This window comes from Suricata suricatta, chromosome 17 (genome assembly GCF_006229205.1).
Source record: "Suricata suricatta isolate VVHF042 chromosome 17, meerkat_22Aug2017_6uvM2_HiC, whole genome shotgun sequence".
In the NCBI taxonomy this organism is placed as follows: Eukaryota; Metazoa; Chordata; class Mammalia; order Carnivora; family Herpestidae; genus Suricata; species Suricata suricatta.
Genome location: NC_043716.1, coordinates 6,143,402 through 6,171,167, shown reverse-complemented (window position 1 = coordinate 6,171,167; position 27,766 = coordinate 6,143,402). Strand labels below are relative to the sequence as shown.

The following is a 27,766-nucleotide window of genomic DNA, read 5'->3' as shown; positions in this document are numbered from 1 at the left end:
GATGCCCAAGACTGCCTCGATGGCGGCCACGGCCAAGGGCACGGAGAAGTACTTTCCATGTTGCCTCATTGTGCCTCTTCCCCCCAGGATCACATGCCCTTTGGAAATGATTTCTTGTTATGGAATGATACATTTTGTTCATGAGAAAGCGATGCCAAAGAAACCCTTTTTCTTTTTATGACAAGCCGGACAGCTCTACCATCTGGGTTAGGGCCACGGTTACTGACTATGCGGCTTAAAATAAATTATCAGAGTGTTCAGGACTTTCAGAGTCTCTGATGAGTGGCTGGATTCTATAATAAACAGGGATTGTTTTTGCTTTGTTACAAAGTCTGCACCTTGTGGTTGTGAGCGAGCAAAGACTAGTGTAGGATCTTTTTTTTTTAAATTTTATTATTTTTTTTTGAGAGAGGGAGGGGGAGAGAGAGTCTCCCAAGCAGGCTCCACACTGTCAGTGCAGAACCCAACACGGGGCTCGAACCCATGCACTGTGAAAGCGTGACCTGACAGGGCGCCTGGGTGGCTCAGTCGGTTAAGCCTCCGGCTTCGGCTCAGGTCAGATCTCACGTTCGTGGGTTCGAGCCCCGCATCAGGCTCTGTGCTGACAGCTAGCTCAGAGCCTGGAGCCTGCTTCCTGTTCTGTGTCTCCTTCTCTCTCTGACCCTCCCCCTCTCATGCTCTGTCTCTCCTGTATCAAAAATTAATAAAACATTAAAAAAAATTAAAAAAAAAAAAAGAAAGCGTGACCTGAGCCAAAGTCAGGCACTTAACTGACTAAGCCACCCAAGTGCCCCAACACTCACGGATCTTTTAGAAATGTTAAGTGACAGGTGAAAATGGAGGTCTTCTGGACCAGCCCTGGTAGACTGGAAATAATGCCCCTATGTGAAAGGGTTACTGTGATAAGACAACAACAACAACAACTAATTTATCTTTGACAACTAGACTATATATTCTCTGAGATACAGGTTCGAGTCTTTAGAAAAGTGGTTGAGTAGCTGACTTGGGCCTTCAGGTGGCCGCCTGGGCCAGACCAAGGGAAGGGGGAGGACGCTCTAGGAAAAGGGGTTTGTCTCCTGGAGCTGAACGCCAGAGTCCTTCTGCTGTTTGAAAAAAACCCAGGAAAGCCAGCAGGGTTCTGTTTCATCCAAGCAGAAGCCGGGCCTCTGGACAATGAGCACCTTCCATGGGAGCTAAGGAATGTTCCTCTTGTCCAGGGAAGAAGGCTCCCATGGCCAGAGAGAGACTTAACAAGCCACAAGTCAGCTCCTAGGGGGTCTTAAACTGAAGGGTCTCCTTTTAAAGTTTATTTATTTTGAGAGGGAGAGAGAGAGAGCAGGAGACGGGCAGAGAGAATCCCAAGCGGGCTCCCCACTGTCAGCACAGAGCCCGATGCGGGGCTCGAACCCATGAGCCGTGAGATTGTGTGATCTGAGCCAGAATCAAGAGTCGGGCACTTAACTGACTGAGCCACCCAGCTGCCTCTCAAATGGAGTTATCGTTAAGTAATAATGACCATCAGCTCCAGGAGGCCATGCTGAACTCCAGGATATAATTTCTGTTCTCATAAATCCTCACTCCCGTGTAATATCATATCTGGTGCTTTGTTTCAGTAGTCTGTCCTGAGAGACCATGGCTGTTAGTACTTGTGCTATGGTGATTTATCATTAGAAACCTATGTTGGTTTCCATCCCCCTTTCTGGGGCAGAGCTCTGAAAACCCCTGGAACTTTCTAAGTGATGAGAGCCACAAAAGTGTTGTTTGTTATGTTAATAAGGTGGCTTTTGGACCTCACGGAGGAGACGGGGGCTGGTGGCCTGGAGAACTATCCATGTGACAGTTGGAACTTTCAGTCTCACCCCGTTGGCTCCCAAGAAGGGGAGAGGGGCTGGAGACTGAGTTCAATCACCAGTGGCCAATGATCTAATCAATCATGGCTATATAATAAAGCCTCCATTAAAAACCCAAAGGGAAGGGGTTTGGAGACCTTCTGAGTTGATGGCCTCGTGGAGATTCGGGGAGAGTGATGTGCTTGGACAGCATGGATACTGGGCTCGTCCTCTGTCTCTTCCCTCTGGCCGCTCCTGAGCTATACCCCTTTTATAATAAACCAGTAATCTAGTAAGTAAATGCGTTTCCTGAGTTCTGTGAGCTGCGCTAGCAAATTCCTTGAACTCAGGGAGGGCATCATGGGAACCTCTGATCCTTAGCTGGTTGATCAGAAGCATAGGTGGCAATTGCTTGCGACTGGTGTCTGAAGAGGGTGATCTTCCAGAACTGGGCCCTTTACCTGTGGGATCTGACGCCATTCCAGAGAGCTAGCTTCGGAACTGAGTGGAATTGTCAGATGCCCAGCTGCTGTCCTGAGCATTGCTTGTTAGGATTGGCAGCCCTCTCCCCAACACACGTTGGAAGTGGGTATTCAGACTCCTTTAGTGGCTTTCTAGGAAGAGGAAACAGGGTTTTGGGTGCATACTCCTCAGATGTGGCCACAAGAGGGCCCAAGCCTCCTGCTGTAGAAGTCAAATCAGAAAGCCAAAGCAATCTTGAAAAAGAACAAAACTGGAAATATCACAATCCCAGATTCCAAGTTATATTACAAAGCTGTGGTACTCAAAACAGTATGGTACTGGCACAAAAATAGACACATGGATCGATGGAACAGGATAGAAAGCCCAGGAATAAGCCCACACTAATACGGTTAATTAATGTTCAACAAAGTAGGAAAGAATATCCAGAAGGAAGAAGAAAGTCTCTTCAACAAATGGTGCTGGGGAAACTGGTCAGTTACATGCAAAAGGATGAAACTGGACCACTTCCTTACACCACACACAAAAACAAACTTGAAATGGATTAAGGGCCTGAATGTGAGACCTGAAACCATAAAAGTCCTAGAATAGAGCACGGGCAGTAATTTCTCTGACACCCGCCATAGCAACATTTTTCTAGATGTGTCTCCTGAGGCACGGGAAATAAAAGCAAAAATAAACACATGGGACTACATCAAAATAAAAAGCCTCTGCACAGCAAAGGAAACAACCAATAAAACCAAAAGAGAACCTGCTGAAGGAAAGAAGACATTTGAAAATGACGTATCTGACAAAGGGTTAGTATCCCAAACATATGAAGAACTTCTACAACTCCATGCCAAACCAAGAATAAAATTAAAAAATGGGCAGAAGACACGAACAGACATTTCTCCAAAAGAGACATCCAGATGGCCAACAGACACATGAAATGATGCTCACCATCACGACTCATCAGGAAAATGCAAATCAGAACTACAGTGAGATATCACCTCACAACTGTCAAAATGGCTAAAATCAACAACACAAGAAACAATGAAACAACAAGTGTTGGTGAGGATGTGGGGAAAAAGGAACCCTCGTGCACTGTTGGTGGGAATGTAAACTTGTGCAGCCACTGTGAAAGATAGTATGGAACTTCCTCAAAAACTTAAAAGTAGGACTACTTTATGATTTAGTAATCACATTACTGGGTACTTAAAGAATATGAAAACACTAATTCAGAAAAATATATGCACCCTATGTTTATTGCAGCATTACTTACAATAGGCAAATTATGGAAGCAGCCCAAGTGTCCACTGGTGGACAAATGGATAAAGAAGAGGTGGTGTATATATAAATACAATGGAATATTACTCAGCCATAAAAAAGAATAAAATCTTGCTATTTGTAACAAGATGGATGGATCTAGACGGTATAATTCTAAGTGAAATAAGTCAGAGAAAGACAAATACCGTATGATTTCATATGCGGAATTTAAGAAACAAAACTAGTGAACAAAGGAAAGAAAAAAGATACAAACTAAAAATCACTCTTAACTATAGGACAAACTGATGGTTCCCAGAGGGGAGGCGGGTGGGGGATGGGTAAAATAAGCGATGGGGATTAAGAGCCCACTTGTCTTGATGATCAGAGTAACGGATGGAAGTGTTGAATCACTATATTGTACATCTGAAACTAACATAACACTGTATGTTAACTATACTGGAATGAAAATTAAAAAAAAAATAGGGGCACCCGGGTGGCTCAGTCAGTCAAGTGTATGACTTTGGCTCAGGTCATGATCTCATGGTTTGTGAGTTCGAGCCCTGCTTTGGGCTCTGTGCAGACTGTGCCAAGCCTGCTTCAGATCTTCTGTCTCTGTCTCTCTCTGCCTCTCCCCTGCTTGCGCTTCCTCTCTCTCAAGAATTATTTTAAAAAATAAAAAAATATTTTTTTAATTTAATAAAAGAAAAACAAACCCATTCCTGCGTTGGGAGAAGTTCTAGATTGGTTTTTACTAAGACCTGGAAGAAGACAATGACCATGTCTTCCTCTAAGAGCTTGGCATGTAGAAAGCCAGCTGCAGAGAGAGCTGGAGAATGTAAGCACATCTGGAACAGCACATGGAGAGAGAGCACAACACACAGAGGCCAAGAGAACAGTCCACGGTGAACCTCTGCCCTGAGTCACCACTCAACCTCAGGGAGACGATTTGATTGCAAGAAGTGATAGGCAGAAGAGAGGGCTGGGTCACCATCATCACTGGACCGGCTACTCAAAATGCCGTCACCTTGCCCATAAAAACTCTTATGCACATCGAAAGATTACTGCTAAGAGGCTGATGCCTGGGTCCATTCGCCATTACTGGTGTTGGATTTTCCTTGATTTGGACAACCTCCTTCTAGCCATTCCTTCCTGCCATCTTCATAGACTCTCTACCTCTACTGGGAGCCCCCTATCCCTCTTTTCCTTTTATGTATCCTTTCTTCCTCCAAACTACTCTCTAGTGGGCACTTTTGATTCCTTGAACACTGTCTGACTTTTACTTCTATATCACATATACCATTTTGTTATAATACATAATAATTCATTATGCGTTTTATTGTTTATGTCTCCACACTAGAACATAAGCTCTGTTGAAGCACAAATGTTCTGTTCACTGATCGGTCTCAAGCCCCTAGAATAGTGTCTGATATGGGGCGCCTGGGTGGCTTAGTTGGTTGAGGGTCTCACTTCAGCTCAGGTCATGATCCCATGGTCCGTGGGTTTGAGCCCTGCGACGGTTTCTGTGCTGACAGCTAGCTCAGAGCCTGGAGCCTGCTTCAGATCTGTGTCTCTTTCTCTCTCTGCTCCTCCCCTGTTCCAGCTCTGTCTCTGTCTCTCAAAAAGAAATAAACATAAAATAAATACTGAAGATTCTCCATAAGTATTAAGTGAATAAATAAATGAATGAAAGGGCAGTCTTATCTAGACCATTAGTTTAAATTTTCATCTATACTCAAGTCTCCCAAATCTGTAGATCTAGATCAATATTCTCCTGAATTCTAGTTGAGTTTAACCCATTACTTCCTTAGTCCCTTGCCCCTCCATCTTCTGTAGTCCTCTCAAATACAACAGCTGAAACAAGAATTCACATCTCTCCCCAAATCTGCTCTGCTCATGGTCCCCATTTTGACAAATGGCAGTTGTTTACCCAGTTGCCCAGGAGAAAAACAAACCTAGGTGTTATCTCTGCCTTCCCTTTATCTCAGTTGGTGTCTTCTACTGATCACTGAATCATGTAAAATCAATTCTCTCTCAGTCTCTTTTCCACACCCCTAGCCATGATTCTTACTCATGCCTTCATCAACTTTCCTCAGACAAGTCAAACAGCTGCCTAAGAGAAGTCAGCACTCTGGTTCAACTTCACATCTCTTGAGTCTGCAGCCAGAGGGATCCTTCTAGAGGCAGAATCTCTACTGTGTTCCTACACAACCATTGCTTTAGCTCCCACCATAAACCCTTCCAATGGCTCGCCACCACTTTGTCACTATCATTATCATCATTATTGTAAATTATGTTCTCCTTTGCTGGGGAGCTAGAAAAGTGTTTATGTTTGTTTCCTTAAATGACGAGAGAAGTGTGAGTCTCTCTTGTGCTCTTAGGACAAAATGTGAAGGGCCCTTATGACCTGACCATCCTTGTTACTCATCTCTGCCCCTCTCCCTTTAGGGCTCGCTAAGCGTCACCCCTCCAGGAGGTCCTGGCTAGGTACAAGTGTACACGTTCCCACTGTGACTTCTATCCAGCCCTTCAGAGGAATGATGGCTTTCGCCTTCCTCCTTTCTTGAAGTGCGAAGTCCTTGTGGTCAGAAATTAGACGAGTCTCCTAACATGCCATCAGTGCCTTGCTCATTCTTTACATAATTTAAAAACTGAGTCCAACTTGAGAAAAGGCCCCGAGGGAGCTATTATTGTTGCTGGGGTTTCAGAGAGGAGCAAATGAGCCATTTAGGATTAAATCAGTAAGTGGCTGTGAGGCCAAAGTCAGAGTCTAGCTCTGAAAACTGGAGCAGTGGATCCGACAGTTCCTGCTTCACACCTTCCATTGTTATTATTATCATTGTACTAGCCCTCATGTTTATTGCTTTCTATCCACTTCTACTGACTGTGCTCCTGCTCATACCCTCTGACTCCTCACCTGAATGGGGGCCTACTGTTTAACCTTCCCTCTGCCTCCACCTTTCTCCAGGGCATCCAAACTGATGAACGTTCTTGATTCTCAACCTTCCTCATGGAGGTTCTCCTGTTCATGAGTTGTGAGTTCTCTGACCTTCATGAGAAGCAAAACTAAGTGAATCCAAGACCAGAAACCAGAATTTGTGAATAAATTCATGAACTGCTTCTTTGAAATCATAACTGACCTAGAAAGACAGACTTTCAGCAAGTTTGGTGAAAGAGGGCTCAAGGAAGGGAGAAAACACACAAACGACCACACTGCACTGTAAAATGGCACCTAATCCCTGGTTGAGAGCAGCCTAGAATAATTGTAAGCCAGGACTCGATAGAGCTCGAGGCTAATAACTTTGTGATTCAGAGGGACAATGGGAATTTTTTGCATCAGGTAAACTGTACAAATTACCATAAGGAGAAAAATCTAATACACAAAGAATCATGGACAAAGCAGAATAAAAGCCGCTAAAGGCCTGCTCCTAAGGAAAGTATTGAGTCCCCATGACTTTAATAGGCAATGTTTTCAAAGAGCTGACCACTGTGGTCGTAAACTCTTTCCAAACATGGGAAAATATGGAAAGATAATTATAACTTATTTTGTGAAGCACGTATAAGTCTTGATATTTAAACCTGAAAAGGATAAAACAAAAAGAAAGACAAATATTATTTGTGGTCATAAAAATTTATGTTCTCCCTTCCATAGTAGAGAGACATTGTCGGAAAATCACTGTTCCCCAGAAAATACCTTCCTGAGCCATTGGCGCTATTTTCACAGGGGAATGGGAACGGACGTGATATGCTGATGGAGGTTTTTAACATAAACGGGTGGGCCTTTTCATTCTTGCTTTCTGCTCGCTGGGTAGGTACAGAGGATGAGGAGGCTGGAGGGCACAGGTTGGCAAATTATGGCTTGTGAACCTGCTTTTGTAAATAAAGTTTTATTGGAACACAGCCATGCCCACTTGCTGACTTTGCACTTTTGGGTCTTTTCATATGCAGCAGCTGAGAGCTGAGTGGTTGTGACGGTCAATAGCTTGGCTCATTTACTGTCGCCCTTGAGGAAAAAGTTTGCAGCCCTGCTCTAGGGGACCGTGAAGCAGCCAGAGTAGAGGAGACTGTGCTAGAAAGACCCGCCATTAAGGAAAAGCCTCCCTCAACTATTTATGAAGAAGACATAAACTTCTAGTGTTAAGCTGCTGAAATTTTGTGGTTTAGCAGCTACTGTTATCCTAATTAATAATACAAGAGCTGCAGATAACAAATAAAAAATAAAAATATTTCTAGAAAGGAATTGTATGTAGGATTCCCCTCCCCACCAGAAATGCAAGATAATTAGGAAAGACAGCAATGACACATTCCTAGGTTAAAGAAGAAAACCCATGTGACACCTTTTTGTGCACGTTAAAAGCATCTAAATTTTTTAAATTTATTTTTGAGAGAGAGAGGGAGCGTGAGTGAGCGAGAGAGAGAGAGTGAGCGGGGGAGGGGCAGAGAGAGGGGAGACACAGAATCTGAAGCAGGCTCGAACTCATGAACCGTGAGATCATGACCTGAGCAGAAGTGGATGTTTAATCGACTGAGCCACCAGGTGCCCTGAAAGCATTTTAAGAATTCAGCATCCATCTTATAAAGAAATACTTCCTTAGAATACCTATCTATACCAGAGGCTAATGATATATAGAGGTATATGAGTGAAAAAAATCCCCATTTATGATAGAAACAGAAAAATATTACCACCAACATAACAAAAACATAACATATATAACAATATAATACCACTTGAAGCACTGGAAAACTACCAATGATAATTTTCTACTATGTAATATATTAATACTTATATAGTGAAATATTGTTCATTGTATAATATGAAGTAACAAATTATGTGCTTTATAAATTCACATATATAATTTTATATATGATATATAAATTTTAGATATGATTAGGTTTGTATAATTATTATTAGGTATAATTATTAGATTATTATTATTAGGTATCATTACTATTAGATTATTAGGTTTGTATAATGCAGTATGTTAAACTTTATAATTTATACGAAACTCACATAACTTACAAATATATTTTGTAAACAAAGCATAAGCTTGTATATAACATGTTATGAATATACTGCATATAATGTTTTAGACGATGCTAGTTATATAATATATTTATAAAGGCTTGATGTTACTTTTTAAGTACCAGACAGTGTACCAAGGCAGGAAAAAAAATAAAGCAGGAGACAAACCTTCATTATTTGTGGGGCAACTATTGGAAATATTAAGAAATCCTTCCAAATTAGAAAATGTGCAATATTAATAGATTTCCTATAAGTCGGCAATAATTGATGTGACTTTACTTAAAACAAAACAAAACCTTACCAAGGGAAATGAAAGATGACTTGAATAAACAGAAACAGAGGCTGTATTTCTGTCAGAAGAATTGATTATCTTAGACATAAAAACACCATCATCGGTGCCTGGGTGGCTCAGTCAGCTGAGTGAATGACTCTTGAGTTTGGCTCTGGTCATGATCTCATGGTTGTGAGATCGAGCCCCACGGTGGGCTCTGTGCTGAGCACGGTTTAAGGTCCTCTCACTCTCTCTCTGTCTCTCTCTCCCTCTCCCCCCCCCAACTCTCCCCCTCTTGTGCTCTCTCTCTCTCTCTCAAAAAAAGGGACCATCAACTAATCTATAAATTCACTGCAGGGGCATCTGGGTGCCTCAATCCATTAAGCGTCTGACTTCAGCTCAGGTCATGATCTCACAGTTAGTGGATTTGAGCCCCGCGTCAGGTTCTATGCTGACAGCTTGGAGCCTGCAGCCTGCTTCAGAGTCTGTGTCTCCCTCTCTCTCTGCCCCTCACCCACTCATGCTCTGTCTCTCTCTCTCCCAAAAAAATAAACATTAAAAAAATAATAAATTTACTGCAACCCCAAACAAAAATCTAATAAGACTGACATTGACATGCTAAACTGATTTTAAATTTCACATTTCACCCAGCATATACTTGTGAGAATAGCCAAGAAACATTAGAAATATCAGACCAATGTAAATAAACTTGTGAGACAGACACTAAAATAAATTGTAAAGTACATCAATAAAGTTGTGGAAAAACACAGAACTAGCAATGTCTTTTAAACCCCGCACTTAAGGGGTGCCTGGGTGGCTCAGTCAGTTAAGCAGCTGACTTTGGCTCAGGTCATGATCTTGTGGTTCACAAGTTTGAGCTCTATGTCGGGCTCTGTACTGACAGCTCAGAACCTGAAGCATGCTTCATCGATTCTGTCTCTGTCTCTTTCTCTCTCTCTCTCAATCTCTCTCTCTTTGCCCCTCCCCTGCTCATACTCACTCTCTCTCAAAAATAAAAAAATAAAAAAACATTAAAAATAAATAAACCATGCACTTAATTTCATATGCCCTAAAGACTGAAATATAATAATGAAGACATCAGAGGTGAATAACTCTAGATTCATGAGCTAAGAAAGGTTTTCAATCATTGATAAATTCAGAGACCACAATAAAATTATTAGATATAACTATAGGAAGATAAAAACAGCTTATAGGTATAAAATGTGCTCACATACAAAAAGGCAAAGCATAAACTGGTAAAAGATAGTTGTGACAGTTGGAGGGTTGGCATTATTATTTTTTTCTGTATAAATAGCTTCAACAAAGCAGAAAGGGGAGAAAACACCAGTAGAACAAAGAAGATTGGCCACAAATTGCCAGCACCACGAAATCACATGGAAAACCAGAATCTCACCATAAACCAAAAACTGCGCATTGAGATCTTTCCCCTTATCATATAAAATCGATAATAGATTTAAATGTATGGACTAGGAAATGTTAAGAAATTAGGAGATACCCCAGGGAGATCTTTTTCCTGTCCTAGATCTTATCAGAGTAGAGATGGAGATAGTACCCAGTTGGGTGGTCTGGGCTAGTCCAAGTTCAAAGGCACGGGATATTCAGTGTGGCGGGAGTGTAAAGATGGAATTTCACAACGGGACAATGGGTGGGCACTAATGGGGGAGCATCTCTCCTAGAGCAGAGATGTTCATTTTTACTGGTTCCAACCACAAAAATCACCTGGCCTTTGAATGGGTGGGTGGCAACAAGGTTTTAAAATGGGGGATAATACACCTGATAACAAACTTAACATTGAACTTGCATGCTTGACGAAATGTCTTCACGTAGACCTTTTGACAGTGGGTCGAAACATTTAAATGTGTATTGCTTATTAAACATCAATAATCCTTAGAGCTCTTGGTGAGCATCACTGGAAGAAAAGTCAAGGTCGCCTATGGGAATGCTGAGTTCCCCTTTCTCTCTTCTACCACCATTTCCCTAGTGCACTTGGGCTGTTTGGGTTCACTTGGTCTCAACGAGTTTGTATAGTTTATGAAAGAATTGATGTTTGTGTTCCCTCCTTACGTATTTGTACTTCTTCAACCTTGGGGTCCCCGTGGGGATTGTTACAAAGAGTTTTCACGTGTGTCTATAGCCTGAACTTCACTTCCAAGAGCCTCTGAACTTGGCCTGGGCAGGTGTCATTATCAGCATCTCAGAGAGGCGAAGGGACCTGGGGTAGTCCCAACACATAGCAAACAGGGCTCAGAGTTCAGGTCTTTTGATTCCAGTCCAGTGTCCTTTCTCCTCTACCAGTCTGCTACCTCTAGAAGAGGAGGGGTAGAAGGGGCCGTGACTCCTAAGTGATAGAAACTTGCAGGGGAGAGGTCGGGAGAGTTCCATCAACTCAGGTTCTCTGCCTGCTTGACTAGGACAACACTGGTTGGCATTAAGCTGACCCTGCAGGGTGAGTGTGTGGGAGTCTCGTCCTCACTCCCAGGACCTCCGGTTACGGAGACCACTCTGGGACAGCGACCCTCTGATCTCGTCAAGTGAGAGGCCCCACCCCCAGGGCCCCAGAAAGGTCAGAGTCTTGGCTGCCCTCGGATCTCAGAGCACACAGGGAAGCATGCTGTGGGTTCTAAGTACCTTTGATGGCCTCTTTCACAGCAGAGTCCACGGGGAGTATGTTCTTCTCCACCAACTCCAGGGGCCCTGGCCGGAGAGCGATCTTTTCATTGAGATCATCGGCAAGTCGGGCTCTCTTCAGCTTCATCTGAGCAGTTGGGATGGACCTCTCTGCAGTGGAGGCTAAGGGGTTGGAGCACAAAGAATCTGTTCTAGAATGTGACATTATTTTTGGTTTGGGTGTTTTGCTTTTGTACGTGAAACTTTGTACCACACTGGGCTCTTCCATCCTAATAATTTTTCAGTGCAATCATCATCTCTTCACATGGATTAGCAGCAAAGGCTAGATGCTTCCAAATAAAGGCAAATCGAAAGGCACCGAAGAGTTAGAGAAATGCACTTTGCAATGATGCTTTAAAAAAAATGAGCGATTTGGTAATTCTGTGAACAAGCAGTCCACGGGATCTACATTGCTTGCTGACCCCAAGCTGCAATATTTGATTGCACATCCTGTCTGTATATTGCCTGGCACAGGATAAGCCTGCAGCAAATATTACCTAGGGGTTTATATTTAATGATGTTGTGATACTACCTGATTCAAATGTCAGGGTCAATCGTAAAAGAGAAAAAAATCCCTTTGAAACAGTTACTTAATTAAACAGGGGGATCATTAACATTGAATTTATCTGAAAGTTTCTCATCATTTGAGGGTGATCAAGGTCACTAAGAAGCCATACATCACCCCTATATTCCTCTTTCAGTTCGCCCCCGGTTTATTTCTGTGTAAGAACTTGAAGGAGAAGCTAGTGACCAGGTCCTTGCTGTAATGCAGAACTGGTGAGATGCCACCGAAGTTCAAAGCTTTCCTCTCAACTCTGCAGTTTTAAAAGGGCACATATGTACAGACCAGCCTTCCAGCCCTGTTGTTCCGTTATTATCAACCTACTAACCCAGGTCTAGTGTCTGGAGGCTGATCTAGAAATCTCCACCCAGGAGCAGTCTAGGGATGTCATATGGTTGTCACAGGTCAGATCCTGTCTAGAAGTCACATCTGCGATGCACCTGACACAAGGTGGAGAAAACATCAGTACTCCAAACCAAAGAACAGCTGCGCTCGAGCCTTGGTCCTCCCCGAAATACCCCCTAATTCCCCTTTAGGTCATGGCGAGGGCTTCTTGCTGGGTCCCCTGCCTCAGGGATCTTTCCGATCGGTCCTGCACATCAACACAGGGTTAATCTTCAGAAGACTCTCCTCCCTTGCATCCCCCCTGGACGATGCTCGTCTGTCTGTCAGTCTGGCTGTCCCATGAGTAGGATTCTCCATTCCCAAATGACAGTTCCAGCGACCTGGTCCTCCCCCTTCTGTCCCTCACATCTTAGCGAGTTCACCTTTGTCCCTCTGCTTGGTTTCCCTGCCCTGGCATCCCTCCTGCCTTCTCTCCACCAGCCTACTCTTCGGGTCTCAGCACAATGCATCTCTGCTTCCCCTATTCTTACCCGACTCTCTTGCTGTGACTGCCTCGGGCACTTACAGCCATGGCCCTTGGTCTATTACTGCTTCCAGCACTAGACCATGAGCCTTGGGAAGGAGGGATCAATTTGTACCCCAGCAGATCCTTGGCACTCTAGGTCATTAATCCCCAATTTCTGAGAAGACCCCATGGGACCCATCAAGGACATGTAACTGAACTGGGGGCCAGGGCAGCTCACAGCCAAGTTTAATTCAAGCCTGCGATGAGGTTGGGGCATTGAGGTGGCTTCGTAGGTTAGGTATCTGACTCTTAATCTTAGCTCAGATCTTGATCTTGGGGTCGTGAGTTCAGGCCCTGTGCTGGGCTCCATGCTGGGCATGGAGCCTACTCTAAAAATAAAGAGGGGCATCTGGGTGGCTCAGTTGGTTAAGCTTCTAACTTGGTCTCAGGTCATGATCTCAGTTTGTGGGTTCGAGCCCCATGTTGGGCTCTGAGAATGAAAGCATCAAGAAACTCCGTTTTTAATAGGTGGGTGTCTTTCTTAACTGTTTATAATTATTGTTAAGGGTATATTTTTGTTTTTAATTAAAACATTTTTTATATATTTTATTTTTAAGTCATCTCTACACCCATAGTGGGGCTTGAACTCACAGCTGTGAGATTAAGAGTCAAATGCTCCAAGGACTGAGCCAGCCAGGTGCCCCAGGGCTATGTTTGTTGGTTCTTTTAAATCACAGCTTCAAACTGTAAATACCATTTATGTATGCTTTTTCATCCCTGAACCTGAGCATAAATACAGTTTTGTTTTCTAGTCTCTTTCACTCAAGGTCATGTTGGAGGCCCTCTCTCTCGTTAAATCATTTTTCTTTGAAAGCCTCATTTGCAGTGGCTGCAGGGTATTCAATCACATGGATGATGCGGAATTAAGTCAGCCAGTCCCCTAGAGCTGGACACTTCCCTGTTTTCAATGTTCCAACATCTAATGTGATCCGTTGGTAAGCATCACTGTATATACACATTTTGGCATGCCTTGATTGTTTTCCTTAGTTAACATGCTAGATTTGTTACTGGCTACAGGGTGGACATACTTTAGAGGAATCTGGTACATGGTGGAGGGAGAGAGGCACTCAGAGAGGCGCAGAGATGGGGCAGCGGAGATTGGAGCCCAGCCTATACCTTCCTGCTGGGACTAAGTGGCCCTAAAACAATTCAAAGTACCATTCTGGAAGATCAGGGGATACTTTTTAAGAGGGCTTCCCAAAGGCACAAAGAAAAGGACTCTGGCACAATGGCCCACCGTTTGATGGGCACCCCAGTTCATGCTTGGGCGCAGCCTCACCTTGAAGTACGTGCATATTACCCACGTCCGCGCGGTCGGGTCTGTTTCTGACCTTGTGCCTCAACGCGTCTTCAGTCTGCAAGCACAAACACAGAACGGGTTCCGCTGTGGGCCTCAGAGACGGCCTAACTGCCTAGGTGGGGCTTGAAAATGACCCGATTTCTCTTGAAAGGGATAAGCATTCTTGCTAATCTTCCCTGTCACCTACATTGTGATGCGGGAAGACTTACAAAAGCTTCTCTGGTCATTTCAGGGTGGAAAAATTCAGTAAAGAGGGGAAGAAGTATGGGTCCACACTTAAAGGCCCGGTGGGTCTGTGTTAATAAAATAATAACAAAGCTCAGATGTTACTAAGTCCATTCTATTCCAGGGATTCGTAAAACAGCCACAAAATGAACTATGGTTAGAGATGAAATGTAGCCTGGGTCCATCTTGTGTCACATGACAACGTACGCCCTCCTCCAGTTAAATTGCCCGGCTTCTCTCTTAGGAGCCGTGGAAATGTAAAGGCTGCGGTTCAGAAGCACAGTGGGTTAGAAGGATGTCCAGGGATTATTTAGTCTTCTGGATGGCAGAGCTATCTGTGGGGATGACGTGGGGCTCCGGCAGGGCAGCACCTGGACCTCAGGCTCTGATTTCTAGTTCTAGGTCTTTATGTCACTATATTGGATCTCCCATTTGCTCCCTGAGAGGGGTCTAGACATCACTCCAGTTCTGATCAAAGACAAGTTTTCCAGGTAGCTCAGACCACAGCCTCTCCTATGCAGCTTTGAAGAGGTACAGAGCTCTGCCCCTTTCTCGGCCCACAAAGCAACTGCAAGGCTAGAATCTGTAGACAAAGAAATCCCAGGACAAAGGCACCCCCCTTGCATTTCCTTTTCATACAGGGCCTGATGCTGGCTAAATAGTGTTTATTATATTGTTGGCAAGTTCAGTTTGCAGAGATCTGCTATGAAGGTGCAACATATGTGCCAATGAACCCCTCCACCTGAAATGTTAAAAAGAAAACCAAAACAAACAACAACAACAACAAAACCAGAAGGAAAGCAAAATAAACTCAATGCCTTTTGCCTTTAGGTTACAGCAAATCTGCTCTGTATGCACAGACCCCATCTTATCATTGAATCGGATTTGTAAAAATCCAATTGCAAGAAAGGACTATAAAGGCTTTTTGAAGCCTGATTTCCACAGCATCCTTGCAATGATCTTCCCAACATCAGAGAGACTGGACACATTTTTTTCTTTTTGGAGACTTTTTTTTTTAAAGCTAACAAATAGTTTCAAAGCTAAATGCGTTTCAAGGCTATTTCCAGTTTTCAGTTCACAGAAGTAAGGTTCCCTACGGTGCGTGGAGGGATAGGGCACGTATTAAGTTTGTTGCAGAAATTCTACCTGCTTGAGCCAAAGCTGAGCACTCAGAGATCCATACCCTGGAGTCTAAGTTCAGAAAGAAGGGCAGCTTGGAAAAAATTACCTTGTCACTATCCAAATGTTTTCTTTGCTCATGGAATTCAGTTGGACTTTTCAGTGCTGCAACAGAAAGACAGAGACGTGAGCAGAGGCGGGCTGAGGGCACTGAGCAGCCAGAAGGTAACTGCTAGTGTGCTTGCAGAGCTGTGCACAGTATGGGCGTGAGCGCCTTCATCAGGCCACAAGCGATCGGAGAGGAGAGGACCGGAGGACACCAACTTCCCTGAAGCCACAGGATACAGAGGCAGGTGGAACTGAGGCCGAAGAAAGGAGCAGCAGCAAAGGCAGGATGTGCAGTAGAAAGACAGGTGGTGGAGACAGGGCATTCGAGATCCTGAGGAAACACGAGGACCCGTGGAAGACGGAGCACAGAAGAAATGCTCCGGAGTGAGGGAGAGGGCTGGATGGGGTAACTAACATCCTCTTTGATATTGCTCTGCCCTTGAGTGCACAAGTCTGGGTGGAGGCTGTGGACCACAGCAGGTGCATCCCAACCCGTAGGAAGGGACATGTACTATGGATAAAGTCCGTGACTGGTTGGACAGGAACATGCAACTGAGGGTGCTGAGTGAGAAGCACAGAATCAGACTTTGAGGGCTGGAAGGGACCCTGGAGATAATGAAATAAACCCTCACCCTGAACAAATGGGACAACGGAGATCCACAGAAATCGGTTGGCTTGCCCAGGGTCACACAGTTAGGGCTCAGAACCTAGGTCCTCTGACAACCTCACTTCTTTCAAGGTGTATTAACAAAATATGCCAAAATAACAAAATACATAAGAACATTAACACCCAGGAGCTGCAGGCTCTGGCAAAAGCACACAGTAGCCTGTGCAGCCTGGACCCAAGGCTGCCTTCATTCTTCCCTCTTCCTCCTGCTCACGATTTCCAAGCGGCTCTCCATCGTGATGGGGACCCTCTTTTGATTTAGCAAAGAAGTGGAACATCATTCAGCAAAGTTCTGTATTTTTAAAGAGCTTTCCTGGTCCCCTGCAACAGTCTGTCAGGAGCCACACGCAGTCACTGCTTGTTACAAGCGAGGAGGTGGTCAGCGGTTATGCACCACGCTGAATACCTTTCTGAACTGTGAAGTCTGGGCAAGCCGGCAAATCACGTGATCCGGAGTTTCAATATTGCTCCCACGGATGTGCACTCTTAAGTGGCAGCCAGTGAAACCTTCTTCCAAGCTTTGGCCAGCTTAAAAACTTGGGTTTCTGGCCAGATTGGCACTTGGGGCTGTGTGCGTGTGTGCGCGTGTGTGTGTGTGTGTGTGTGTGTGATGTCTCGTTCGATCTTTAAGGTCATGCTCAACTCGAGCAGCGTTTTCAGGAGGGCTCGCTGGACATCAAACAAACATTGCAGTTCTGGCAACTGGTCGACCCCGTTACCGTCTATGGAGGGCAGTGCTTGGGAAGCCACCGAGGCACGCCCCGTCTCAGTCTCCCTGCCTCGCCTGGACATTAACAGTGTTGATGAAAGGAACATGCGGAATCACCCCAGCGGCTAAGAATATTAGACCAGCACCCTCCTCCTCACTCAGATTAAGAGGCTTCCCTTCTTAGAGGAAAAATAACTGAATATGTCACTTGAATATCACATTCCCCATTGATCTAACACCAGTTTTTCTTGGCTGCTTTCATTCTTAAAACGGGCTTCTTTGCAAAATCTGCTATTTCACACATCCCTCCCCTCCCCGTCCCTTCCATTTGTCCACACTCAGGAACTCTGGGAAATCATCTGGAGAAACACGCTGTTCTACTCTGTCGCTGGGGCATCATCTCTGATCCTGGACGACTTGCCATTCTTTGAAAGAAACCTCGTCTTTTCCTACATTTGATCAGAGTTGCCCTTTATCTTGATGGAGTTTTGAAAACAACTCCCGTTTCCCCAGGCAACCAGATCTCGCCGGTCTGCTTGGAGTCCAGGGGGCCCTGGTGAAGGGGCACGATCTCAGCAGATAGGTCTTCACCTCTGCCCAGCAGTCGGGTGGTCCTCTAGGTACTACATACCGATGGAAGCCTCATCCCGGCTCTAATCCAGAAAGGGGATGCTCTTTGTGTGGCTGTACTAAGTGGTTAAAAAGGATTAACACATCCTTTTCCTTAAGCGGCTGCCCTAAGGGACCAGTAGGAGTTGATCCTGAGACACCACTTACATTCCAAACTCAACTGGTTTTAATTGGGCTTAGGAATTAGGGGGAACTTATCTGGTTCTCTTGTTCCCAAGACTCTTCAATTCCTATTAGCAGAGCTTATTAAATGTTCTAAGGAACACTCCGTTTCCTGCATCTTAGCTTTGGAGAAAGCTGTAATTCATCACTTCTTGGTGTTAACAACCAGCCCCCCAGCCCCCCACCCCTGTGAAACGATGTGCATAGTCTGGGTCTCTGATGCCAGGAACACAAAGGTCTTCTGGAACTTTCTATCACAGGGTGGGAGACGCTATGTCCATTTGGCAAGGGCTCGGGAAGAAAGCCAAAGAGGTCCCTACACTGCATTTTACCACATGCTGTTCTCCTCAGGGCTTCAGAGACGTTATATGGGGCACTGGCTTGAGGTCACACCATGGAAAACTGTCCTGTCACGGTCCTGTGACTGACATTTGCTTTTTTCTGTGACTCCAGAGAATGTGGGTTTCAGCCATCTCCCCTGAGGGCCAGAGAAAACCATAACGCACCCCCAGTTTCTTTGGAAAATAAATAAAGGACCTCTTGCCGCCAGCCCTGGGAATATCAAATGACAAAATTTTGTTTTTCAGGGACATTGACATTTAACATTGAAAAGGAATTTGGATTTCTAAATTAAAAAAAATAATAAGTCAATGTGATTTCAAATTAAAATACGGTTGTAAATTCAGTCAGCCGCACATCTGACTCGTTCCTCTCAGAGGAAGATTAATCACTTCTCACAAGGGAATTCGTGTTCTTGCCTTAGAGTTTGGTTATGCGCTATTCCTATTTCGGTCCTGCAGCTCCAGATAATTTGGGTCAGCTGTGTGTATAAACATTCGCTTACTAAAGCTCAGAAAAAAGATCCCAAGGAAAGACCAGGCCCCCTGCTGTTGCCTGCTCTGGACTCTACGGAGCCCAATAAAAGGGGCCACTGGGGAATCTGTTAAGGGGAGATGCAGGCTCTCCAGCACCAGGTGGGGGGCCTGATGTTGACAGCAGCTCATGGGGTCGCTCCCTCTCAGGCTTGCAGGACAGAACCCAGTCCTTAAATGGTCCAGAGGAGGACGGAAATGCGGCATCCAAGGACTGGTGTCCTAGGACACCAACTGTAAGAGTGGTTCTCAACGTGTGGCCCCTGGACCGTCTGAAGATGCCTTAGAAACGCCAATTCTCAGGCCCCACCCAGACTCACAAAAGCCGAGCCTCAGGGCTGGGCCCCGGGGATCTGTGTTTTGATGAGCCCTCCGTGCCGATGGTGACGCACAAGTCTGGGAACCCCGGCTCTGGAATCTGCAAGGCCAGTTCGTCCTGACCTAGGGCTTGGGGGAACTTGGGAGTTCAACTAGGGAGTAATGAATTTCTAGGACTGGTTTTCAGGATTTCAAGTAGCCAAAGAAGAGGGGTACGTGTGCCCAGAGAAAGGCTGATTAGGGCTAGTGGAATTGTCACTTTACAATGTTGCTGCCTAGGAGCCTTACGGCGTGCTTTTGAGGTGGCTGTTGTCACCAAAGAGCGCTGGCTGTTCAGTTTAAATGCCATCAACTCAACGAAAACAGATAGATTCATAAAATTCACGAATTTAGGGTTCTTTGGGTGGGGGGCAGAAAACAAAGAATGTCAAGCATAGGATCCATGGCAGTGTGGGGTATAACTGAAGTCATCTTGGGTGACTGAACGTTGGGGAACTACCCATCTGGCCTCCATCCTCGCTCAGTCTCCTCAAACAGTCTGGGGGGCTTCCTGCTCTGCCTCCCACCTGTGAAATGGGCTTCGTGATGCTTCCGTTTGCCTCAAACCACATCGTGAATGGCTCTCTGTCCAGCAGATGAGTTACGTGCTGTGCGTAACTGATCAGGCTTTGGAAATTACATTCCCTCTTTGGATCGGCAATAGGCTGCCTATTTGATCTCCAAAGGACAGTCTCGGGAGTCTGAAAATGCAGCCTCGTGACATGGAAGACCTGGCTGCACGCCTGAGAGCTGAATGTGACATGCGTGAACGCTTTGGGGATTTCTCAGAAGAAGACTGCGAAGACAAATTCAAAGGACGCCTGTCATCACCAGCTTCCCAGTTTCCGAGGAACAAGGAACCAGAAAATAAGAGGGAAAAGAAAACATTTAGGGGTGCTGACCCCCCACCCCCACCCCTCCCGTATGGGCTGGCCAGGAAAATCCAGAGTGCCTTTTCCGGTCTCTGAATGTGACATGTTAGAAAGGAGGGAAGAGGCAGACAGATGAAAACCCTCGTGCCGTGTTCCGCTCAGACAGCCAACAGTGTGTGCTAGGGTGAAGGAGGGAGAAGCCAAGTCAGACGGGTGCGCTGAGAAGAGGAAGAAGGACTTTGCCCGGGCAACTTCTCAGAACTACCAAGAAGCTGCATGTGCTGTGGGTCCAGGAACTGCCCCGGTCATTCTTGGAGCTACTCAGGAGCGGCACCGCAGAACTCAGGGATTTACCAGGGCTCTGCGGTAAGTATGTGGCTGCGGTGGCTGGAATTAGTCTGCAAAACAAATAAAGGCAGCGCCGTTCATGACAGCTCATCGTATCTTTAAATCCATTTATGCTGATCAGATCACGGACCCAAGCTGCCCAGCTGTTTCATTCTGGCCAGCGGTGGCTTTTCGCGGCGATGCCGTGGCCTCTCTGGGGCACCTGTCTATGCAGTGCTCTTGATCTCTGTGTTCGGGGAGAATGAGCTATCTGTTCCCTCCTCTCGTGCCTGGGTTCTTATGGATTAGCCCCACTTTACTAGCAGAGAGAGAGGGAAGGAGGAAGTAGCTAGTTTCTTCAGGCCCCTAAGATACTCTGTCCCATGCAGTGGCGTGTGGCCCTCTGATAGCGCTACTGGAAACAACCAGGCAAGGGTGATCTGGGGCCCCTTCCAGACAGTAAGCATCTGAAACAGAACTCACGTCCGAGTCCTCTGTGTAACACAGGGCCTTCCTCACAGCAGATGAGCAAAATGCTACTGAGCTGCTGTCATCATTCATTGCACCCACTTTCAGAGTTCATCACCCTTCTGCACGGAGGCCTCCCAAGTGGTTGGAATAAGAGTGGTTGGTGTTAAGATTCTACCAAGGAGAGCGATGCCCCAGGAAAGGAACGGTGGTGGAGAAAATCTGCATGAGAAATGGTGAACGGATCAAGGTCCACAGGGAAGGAGGTTGGCCCCATGGTCAAGCCATGAGAAAATAGAGAAGGTAGATGTCTTCTGCAGGCTTGACTCCTGAAAGGGGGCGCAGTGAGGTGCTCCCTTAGAATCCTGGTTGGTGGTGTGGTGCCTGGGTGGCTCAGTCAGTTGGGCGTCTGACTTTGGCTCAGTTTACAATCTTGTGATTCGTGGGTTGGAGCCCTGCATCAGGCTCTGTGCTGATAACTCAGAGCCTGGAGCCTGCTTCAGATTCTGTGTCATTTCTCTCTCTCTCTCTCTCCCTACTTCCCCCACTAGCACTCTGTCCCTAAGTAAATAAACATTAAAAGAAAAAGAAAAAAGGGGATCCTGGTTGGTGGTGGCAAAGGAGACAACTTGAATCTCCATTTGGAGATTCAGAGGTGAAATTGTGGAGAGAAGTCTAAGCAATACATTCTTGAGGTAGTATTTCTGAGCTAATTTCAAGAGGGTATTTCACTGAGATTTTACGACTATTTTAAATTTTAAATTTAAATGGGGCATTTTAAATGTGAAAGCAACCTTAGAATCTGGCCCGGGCCCATGCTCCCTGGTCTGAGAACCTGTTTCCACTGTTGAGAGTTGTTCTAGGGGGTTCTGTGCCGGCCTCGGAACTCTGTCCTCATTGACTAGATTCAAGAAACAATGGCTTTCGGTTCATTCAAAGCACCTGACCCATTATGGACAAAAGTAAGAAGTAAATACTTAAGAGAAGTGATTAAGGAGGAGTGTAAAAGATTTTGCCCCTGGTTGCTATAGACCATTAGTCAGCAACTTCAAAACCTTCAGGCTACATGCCCAAGAAGAAGGAAGGAGTTAAATTCAATCTGTTTGGGTGAGTTTCACAAGTCAACTGAAAGGTACACATGGTTCAGTTCACTGGAGTCAGTCGGGGGAGAAACCTTAAAATTTCATCAGCAATGTGATGTGCAGTGGAAGCAAGATCTGCCACGTGGCTAATGCAGTGGAATTTGTCCTTCACTCTTGGTCACGGTGAGGCGCAGGTGAGGACGTAAAACCTGACGCCATTTTGTAAAAACCATTGGGTTTTCCTTGGCATGTTCACATACACGTATTTTTAATTCTCTGACATTCCAACTGAATTTTTTGGCCACAAAGTGCTTGATGAGAGAACTTAAGCATGTGCTTTTAAAGTTCAAGTGATTCCTTTTGAATATTTGAAGAAAGAGCTCTACACAGGGAGCAGGGTGTACAGGTTCCGGCCTCAGTTCTGTCACTATAGGAGTGACATTGAGATTTAAGCGAATATAAAACTTAACACTAAGGAAAGCGGTTTTAAAATTTGGGGGGAAAGGATTGCAGTTATTTCAAATGTGACAGATAAAGTGAGATTGTACTAATAATTATGTAGAAAAATCAACCCTGAATTCTACCACCTCTCCCCCTAAAATCTTGAGTCTCTTCAAGGGACTGTCCAGTCATTGTGGTCCCTACTGGGCCCAGCACTACCCTGCATATGGTCTGGTTCATAACAAAACTTGTTGAATTTGATTGAATCGGTAGGACCCTGAGACCGTCGGCTCTTCCTTTCCTCTCCCGATCGGTCGCCTTTACACACGAACCATTAGGTGCCCGAGCCCACACCGCGTGCTCCGGGCTGCCTCTCGATGGCATGTTTAATCTCTGATGGGTTGCCGAGGCTAATCTCTGTCCCCAGTCTCTCAGCAAGCGAAAGGTTGGGTCTCACTTCCTGAGAAGAGCTAAGAAGTCGGGGTCTGTCCGGGTCATGTGGGGCTTGCCACATTTCACACTTTTCCACGGCAGCATTTATACCCCGAGGAAGCCAATGTGAGGGGTGGTGGCTGAGGACCAGGGAAACTGGATGAGGCCTAATTAGCCGTTATCATTTTGCTGAATCAGAAAAAAAAAAGATCATTTTGTTCTCATAGGACTTTTTCCCAGTAATTATCTTAATGGTTCAATGGACTAAGGATGCAAAATTTCTGCCAGGCAGTATTTCCTTAATAGGTACGTGATTTGATTCTGGAAATCTTAGAGAACAAAATATCCTATCACCATTGGCCCCTACTCCACTAAAGGACATTGAATTTATAAAACATACATAGAGGCGTTATTTTAAAATGCATCATAGGGTTTATTTCTATCTTTCCTAGGTATCTTTTTATGGATTCCCAGAGATTTAACCCCATGAACCTCAAAAAAAAAATAAACACCTGGGTGTCTCAGTCAGGTAAGCATCCGACTTCAGCTCAGGTCATGATCTCACAGTTTGTGAGTCCAAACTCCGTGTCAGGCTGGGAGCCTGGAGCCTGCTTCAGATTCTGTGTCTCCCTCTCTCTCTGCCCCTCCCCTGCTCACACTCTGCCTCCCTCTCTCTCTCTCATACAAATAAATAAACATTTAAAAAACTCAAAAAAAAAATAAAGAGGGAAAAGGAGTTTATTGTCACCCAAATGCCAGTTGCAAGGCCTGGGTTCAGAGTACTGAAGCACATGACTCAAGGTCAGGGGTGAGCAGCCCGAATGGACTGAAATGTGCTGGGACTCTCTATTCCCTGTGCCTTTCCAGAACCAAAGAAAACAACACCGGTGAGGGAACAGATTATTTTCATACTAGACGTGTTCCTCGTGTGTCTGAGGGCACGGGTACAGACCGAGGCGCAGGGAGAGGATGCTGGCGGACGTTCGCTCACCCACAGCCCGCTCTTGGTGAGTAACTCTTCCCGACGAAGCAGAAGCACATCACATCTTACACGTTTGTTACAGGATTCCGCAAAACACTGGTCTCATCAGCTTTGAGTGGAGATGGATGGAACTGCCTGGAGGCGTGCAGACCTTCCCTGTGGTTTGAGCACCTGCACTGGTGGGCTCACGTGACACAGGCCGCACGGACGTGGCCTTGTGGGTTCTCTTCTAGGCTGTACAGACGGTGTGAATTACAAAGGAAAAGGCTTGGGAATTTCTCGGTCCTGTTCTGGCTCTGAGGCACGGGCTACACTTAAACTTTTAGACCTGGGGTCATAGGGCTCCGTATGACTAACCGCAAGACATTTTATCCAGGCCAAACTGTCTGCTAGTTACGTGCTGAATGCCAGAGTCACAGTCATGATGGATCTGGATTTCTGTAAGAGTCGTTATGGGTTTTGAGTTTTAAATTTTGTTGGGGAAGACAGTGAAAAAGTAGGACCGAAAGGGGTTTGAACTGGGACTTCACTGATTCAGGGCGCCTTTCTCTCTCTTTCCACAGATACTCAAGTGTTAGCTTTAACTCTCTAAAACTATCAACTAAAAGATCATGATAATCCTTCGTTGACCCAGCCGATGGCCAGTAATTATTATACCACTTATGCTAGAATGTCATTGCTTCTCAGCCTTCCTTAATATTCAGTTAATTGTGGACTCGAGTACCCCGAAGAGAATGGAGACCGAGGAGGTGGGAAGAGGGATAAGTGATGGATGGTTCTGGAAAGGATAGTGATTTATACCCTATTCTAAGAGGAAGTGAAGGGTGAAGGGTGCCCACAGTGAACTGTGCCCACTCTAAAAACAGCTGGAGTATTAGGTACCACCTGTAGCATTAAAGAGAAGCCCTTGTAGGTAAGGAGCATTTGGGGCAAAGCATCTAAGGTCTGGAGTTTCTGCGGACATGGTGTCTATGAGGATCCCGGGAGACCCATCTGCGGGCTTCAGCTCAGTGACCTCTGAGGTGCTTTCCAGCTCCCAAATGGCACGGCCCCATAGTAACGGATCTGTGAACAAGAGGTACTCACGTGGTGCTATGCCTTGGTTCGCCAGTTCCTGGGTCCTCCTCTGTTGAAGTCGTAACTGCAAAACTTAGAAAACAAAATGTTCGCCTGTAAGGTGGGCCGCATGTGATTACAGTCAGTTATATTTACATCAGAATTTTTGCCCCACTCCTCACATTTCGTTTTTAGAAGAGTCTCGAACGTTTGTGTGACGTACGTGTGTGTGACTTCGCGCACATGGGGAGATGCTGAGTGGGCTGTGGGGGTTTGCAGGGAGTCTGAGACCAGCTGGGACTGGAACGCTCACCTGCTCCTGGACGTGAATGCTGTTCTCACAGCCCCAGGCTCGCTCTCCTCCCTCTTACCCACGGTGCCTGTGCTCTCGGCAGGGAGCCAGAATGAAGAAAGCATAGGCCGTGGGATCTCACGTGGATTCAAATCTCACCTCTAGTCCCTTCAAAGGGTGGGTAACCCTGGGCTAGCTACGTAACCTCTCTGTTCCCCTGGGCGAGCTACTTAACCTCTCTGACACTCAGTTCCCTCATCGGTAAGTGGGAACGATGGGGACCTGGAGGTGTTGCTATAAAGTCCAATAAACAATATCTGCAAGTTGCTCAGCCGAGTGCCTGGCACAAAGTAATTGATCAATAAACAGTGGAGCTTCTGGGATCCATTTGGAATTTCAAAGATGGGCGATTAGAGTCATACTTTGCTGAGAAAACACAAAACACTGTAAATCGTCCAAACGTTGTTATAAACATTTATGTTGCTATCCATAGCACAGATTACCTATGTATATCACAGACAATATGCATGTAAATAGTAAAAAAAAGACTATATTTAAAATTATGAGTGTACCATTTGTGCTTTTCTCCTACAGCTCCCATCCCCTCCCAAGCTCTCCCTGAGAATTCTAACTTGGGACACTTAGCCTCTCTCTCACGGAAATTCCATTTTCTCAGGGAGATTCTACATTTACCATCTTGGTTCCTGGCTTTAAGTGGCTCAGAATAAGGCTAGAAAGAGCAAAAAGTTCATAAAAGGAGGGACTGGTCTAATCAACACATAATGAAAAGAGAGGACAAGAGACCTGCTTTTGATCCAAATTTAGATTGGAGAGAAGAGTGAAAATAGGAAGGCTCTGCAGATGGACTTTCAAGTTTATTTACTGTCTCAGGGTGAGGCCTCAGAGCAAATGTAGTCACAAGATATGCTGAAAGAGTAAATGGGGAAAGGGAATTTTTTTAAAGTGCTGCCATGGGGTTGAATTAGATCTTCATCAATTTTCTTTGAGAGAGATCGATGTTGTTGAATTGCTTTTAATTACTTTCAGTTGCTAGACTGGGCTTCCTTGTACAGCCTCATCTGGCTCCCAGTCAGGACTGGACAATAAGGAAGACAAAACTATATTACTTTGCAGGTAAATGAAAATGAGATGAGAATTTGTTATTTATGCCCTCCTTTGGAACAACCCTCTCACCAATGAAAACTGTAAACTCCGAGCAAACTATGAGAAATAACCAGCTGGGGATTCTGAAGAGGAAACAAAACCATGTGCGTTATGGAAGGAAGTTGAAACTTGGAGAAGTGACTTGCATGGCGGTGAGCTTCCTATTTGGGGGAAAACAGAACGACCTGGAGCCATGAAGCGGCAGGTCAAAGGCAACTAAAACTCTACTAGAAAACATACTCATCTTTCTGGCCGGATGAATCAGGGAAAGGTAACCGGACAACCATGGCTGACACCATGGACTGAAGATGACGTCCTGCAGAGAAGAGGGCTGAGGAAGGGAGGGGTCCCCTAACCACGTGGATGACCCTCACATGGTATTTCCATGGGACAGACTCGAAGCAGCACAGCAGAGGTTTAAATTAAAGTGAAATCTGAACCTCTGTGCACATAGGCAAAAAAGGACTCAGCATTTGAATCTACTGGGTTAATTGTGCACTTAAACCAAGCCAAACAGAATCACCAGTCCCCAGGGGATTGTAAAAGAACTCAAGAGTTTATGTAATACAAGACAGAACGTCCAGGATGCAATCCAAAATGACTTTATGCACAAAGAACCAGGAAAATGTGACTCATTTTAAGTAGAAAAGACCATTAATGGATGGTAGCCTTGAGCATGACCCACATGTTGGAATTATCATACAGGTACTTCAAAGTAGTTATTTTCAACCATGTTCAATGAAGTAAAAGAAAACACAGTTGAAATTAATGGAATGATAGGATGTCTCAGCAGCAAAATAGACACATAAACAGAAACCAAATAAAAATTAAAATTTAATGGTAGAATATCTATACTTTAAATAATACTACTAATAAATGCTAATAAATAACTATAAATACTCTAATAATAATAATTAATTAATGAGCTAATTAATAAAATAATAAATATCAGAGAAATGAATCAGTAAACTTGAAGACAGACCAAACTTATGAAGAGAGAGAAAAATGATGGGAAAAAAGGGACATACAGATAGCCCCATGGACCCACGCCACGATATCAAAAGAATCTAACATCGGTTAAGTAGAGTCCCAGAAAGAGAGCAGAAAAATAGATAATAGCCATAAATGTCTCAAATTTCATGAAAGACATAAATTCACAGATTTCAAAAAGTCCACAAACCCCAAACCAGCCACATTCACAGAAAACCACACTTAGACTCATCATAATCTAATGGCTGAGAACCTAAGAGAGGAAATCTTGAAAGTATCCAGGGAAAACCAACACATTATATCAAAGGAAACCCTGATTCTCATCAGAAACCATGGAAACCAGAAGATAAAACAAAACCAAAATGCAAAACAGAAAACAAATGTTAATTCTGAAAAGTTCCTCTAGAAATGAAGGTCAAATACAGGTGTGTTCAGGTAAATGGAAAGGCCGTCTGTTGCCAGCAGATTTTACTATAAGAAGTGAATAACGAGGGGCACCTGGGTGG

At 45.0% G+C, this 27,766-nt stretch overlaps 1 protein-coding gene across 1 annotated transcript in view; it reads right to left on the bottom strand.

Moving 5' to 3' along the window:
* The window catches only part of MYOCD (myocardin), a 198,061-nt gene that overhangs the window by 37,466 nt on the left and 132,829 nt on the right, over positions 1-27,766 (bottom strand). The window contains exons 6-9 of the mRNA XM_029928844.1: positions 24,845-24,907; positions 15,759-15,814; positions 14,285-14,360; positions 11,495-11,656 (exon numbers count right to left, since the gene is read on the bottom strand). Coding sequence (XP_029784704.1) covers positions 11,495-11,656; positions 14,285-14,360; positions 15,759-15,814; positions 24,845-24,907 — 357 coding nt within the window. The remainder of the gene's footprint in view (positions 1-11,494; positions 11,657-14,284; positions 14,361-15,758; positions 15,815-24,844; positions 24,908-27,766) is intronic.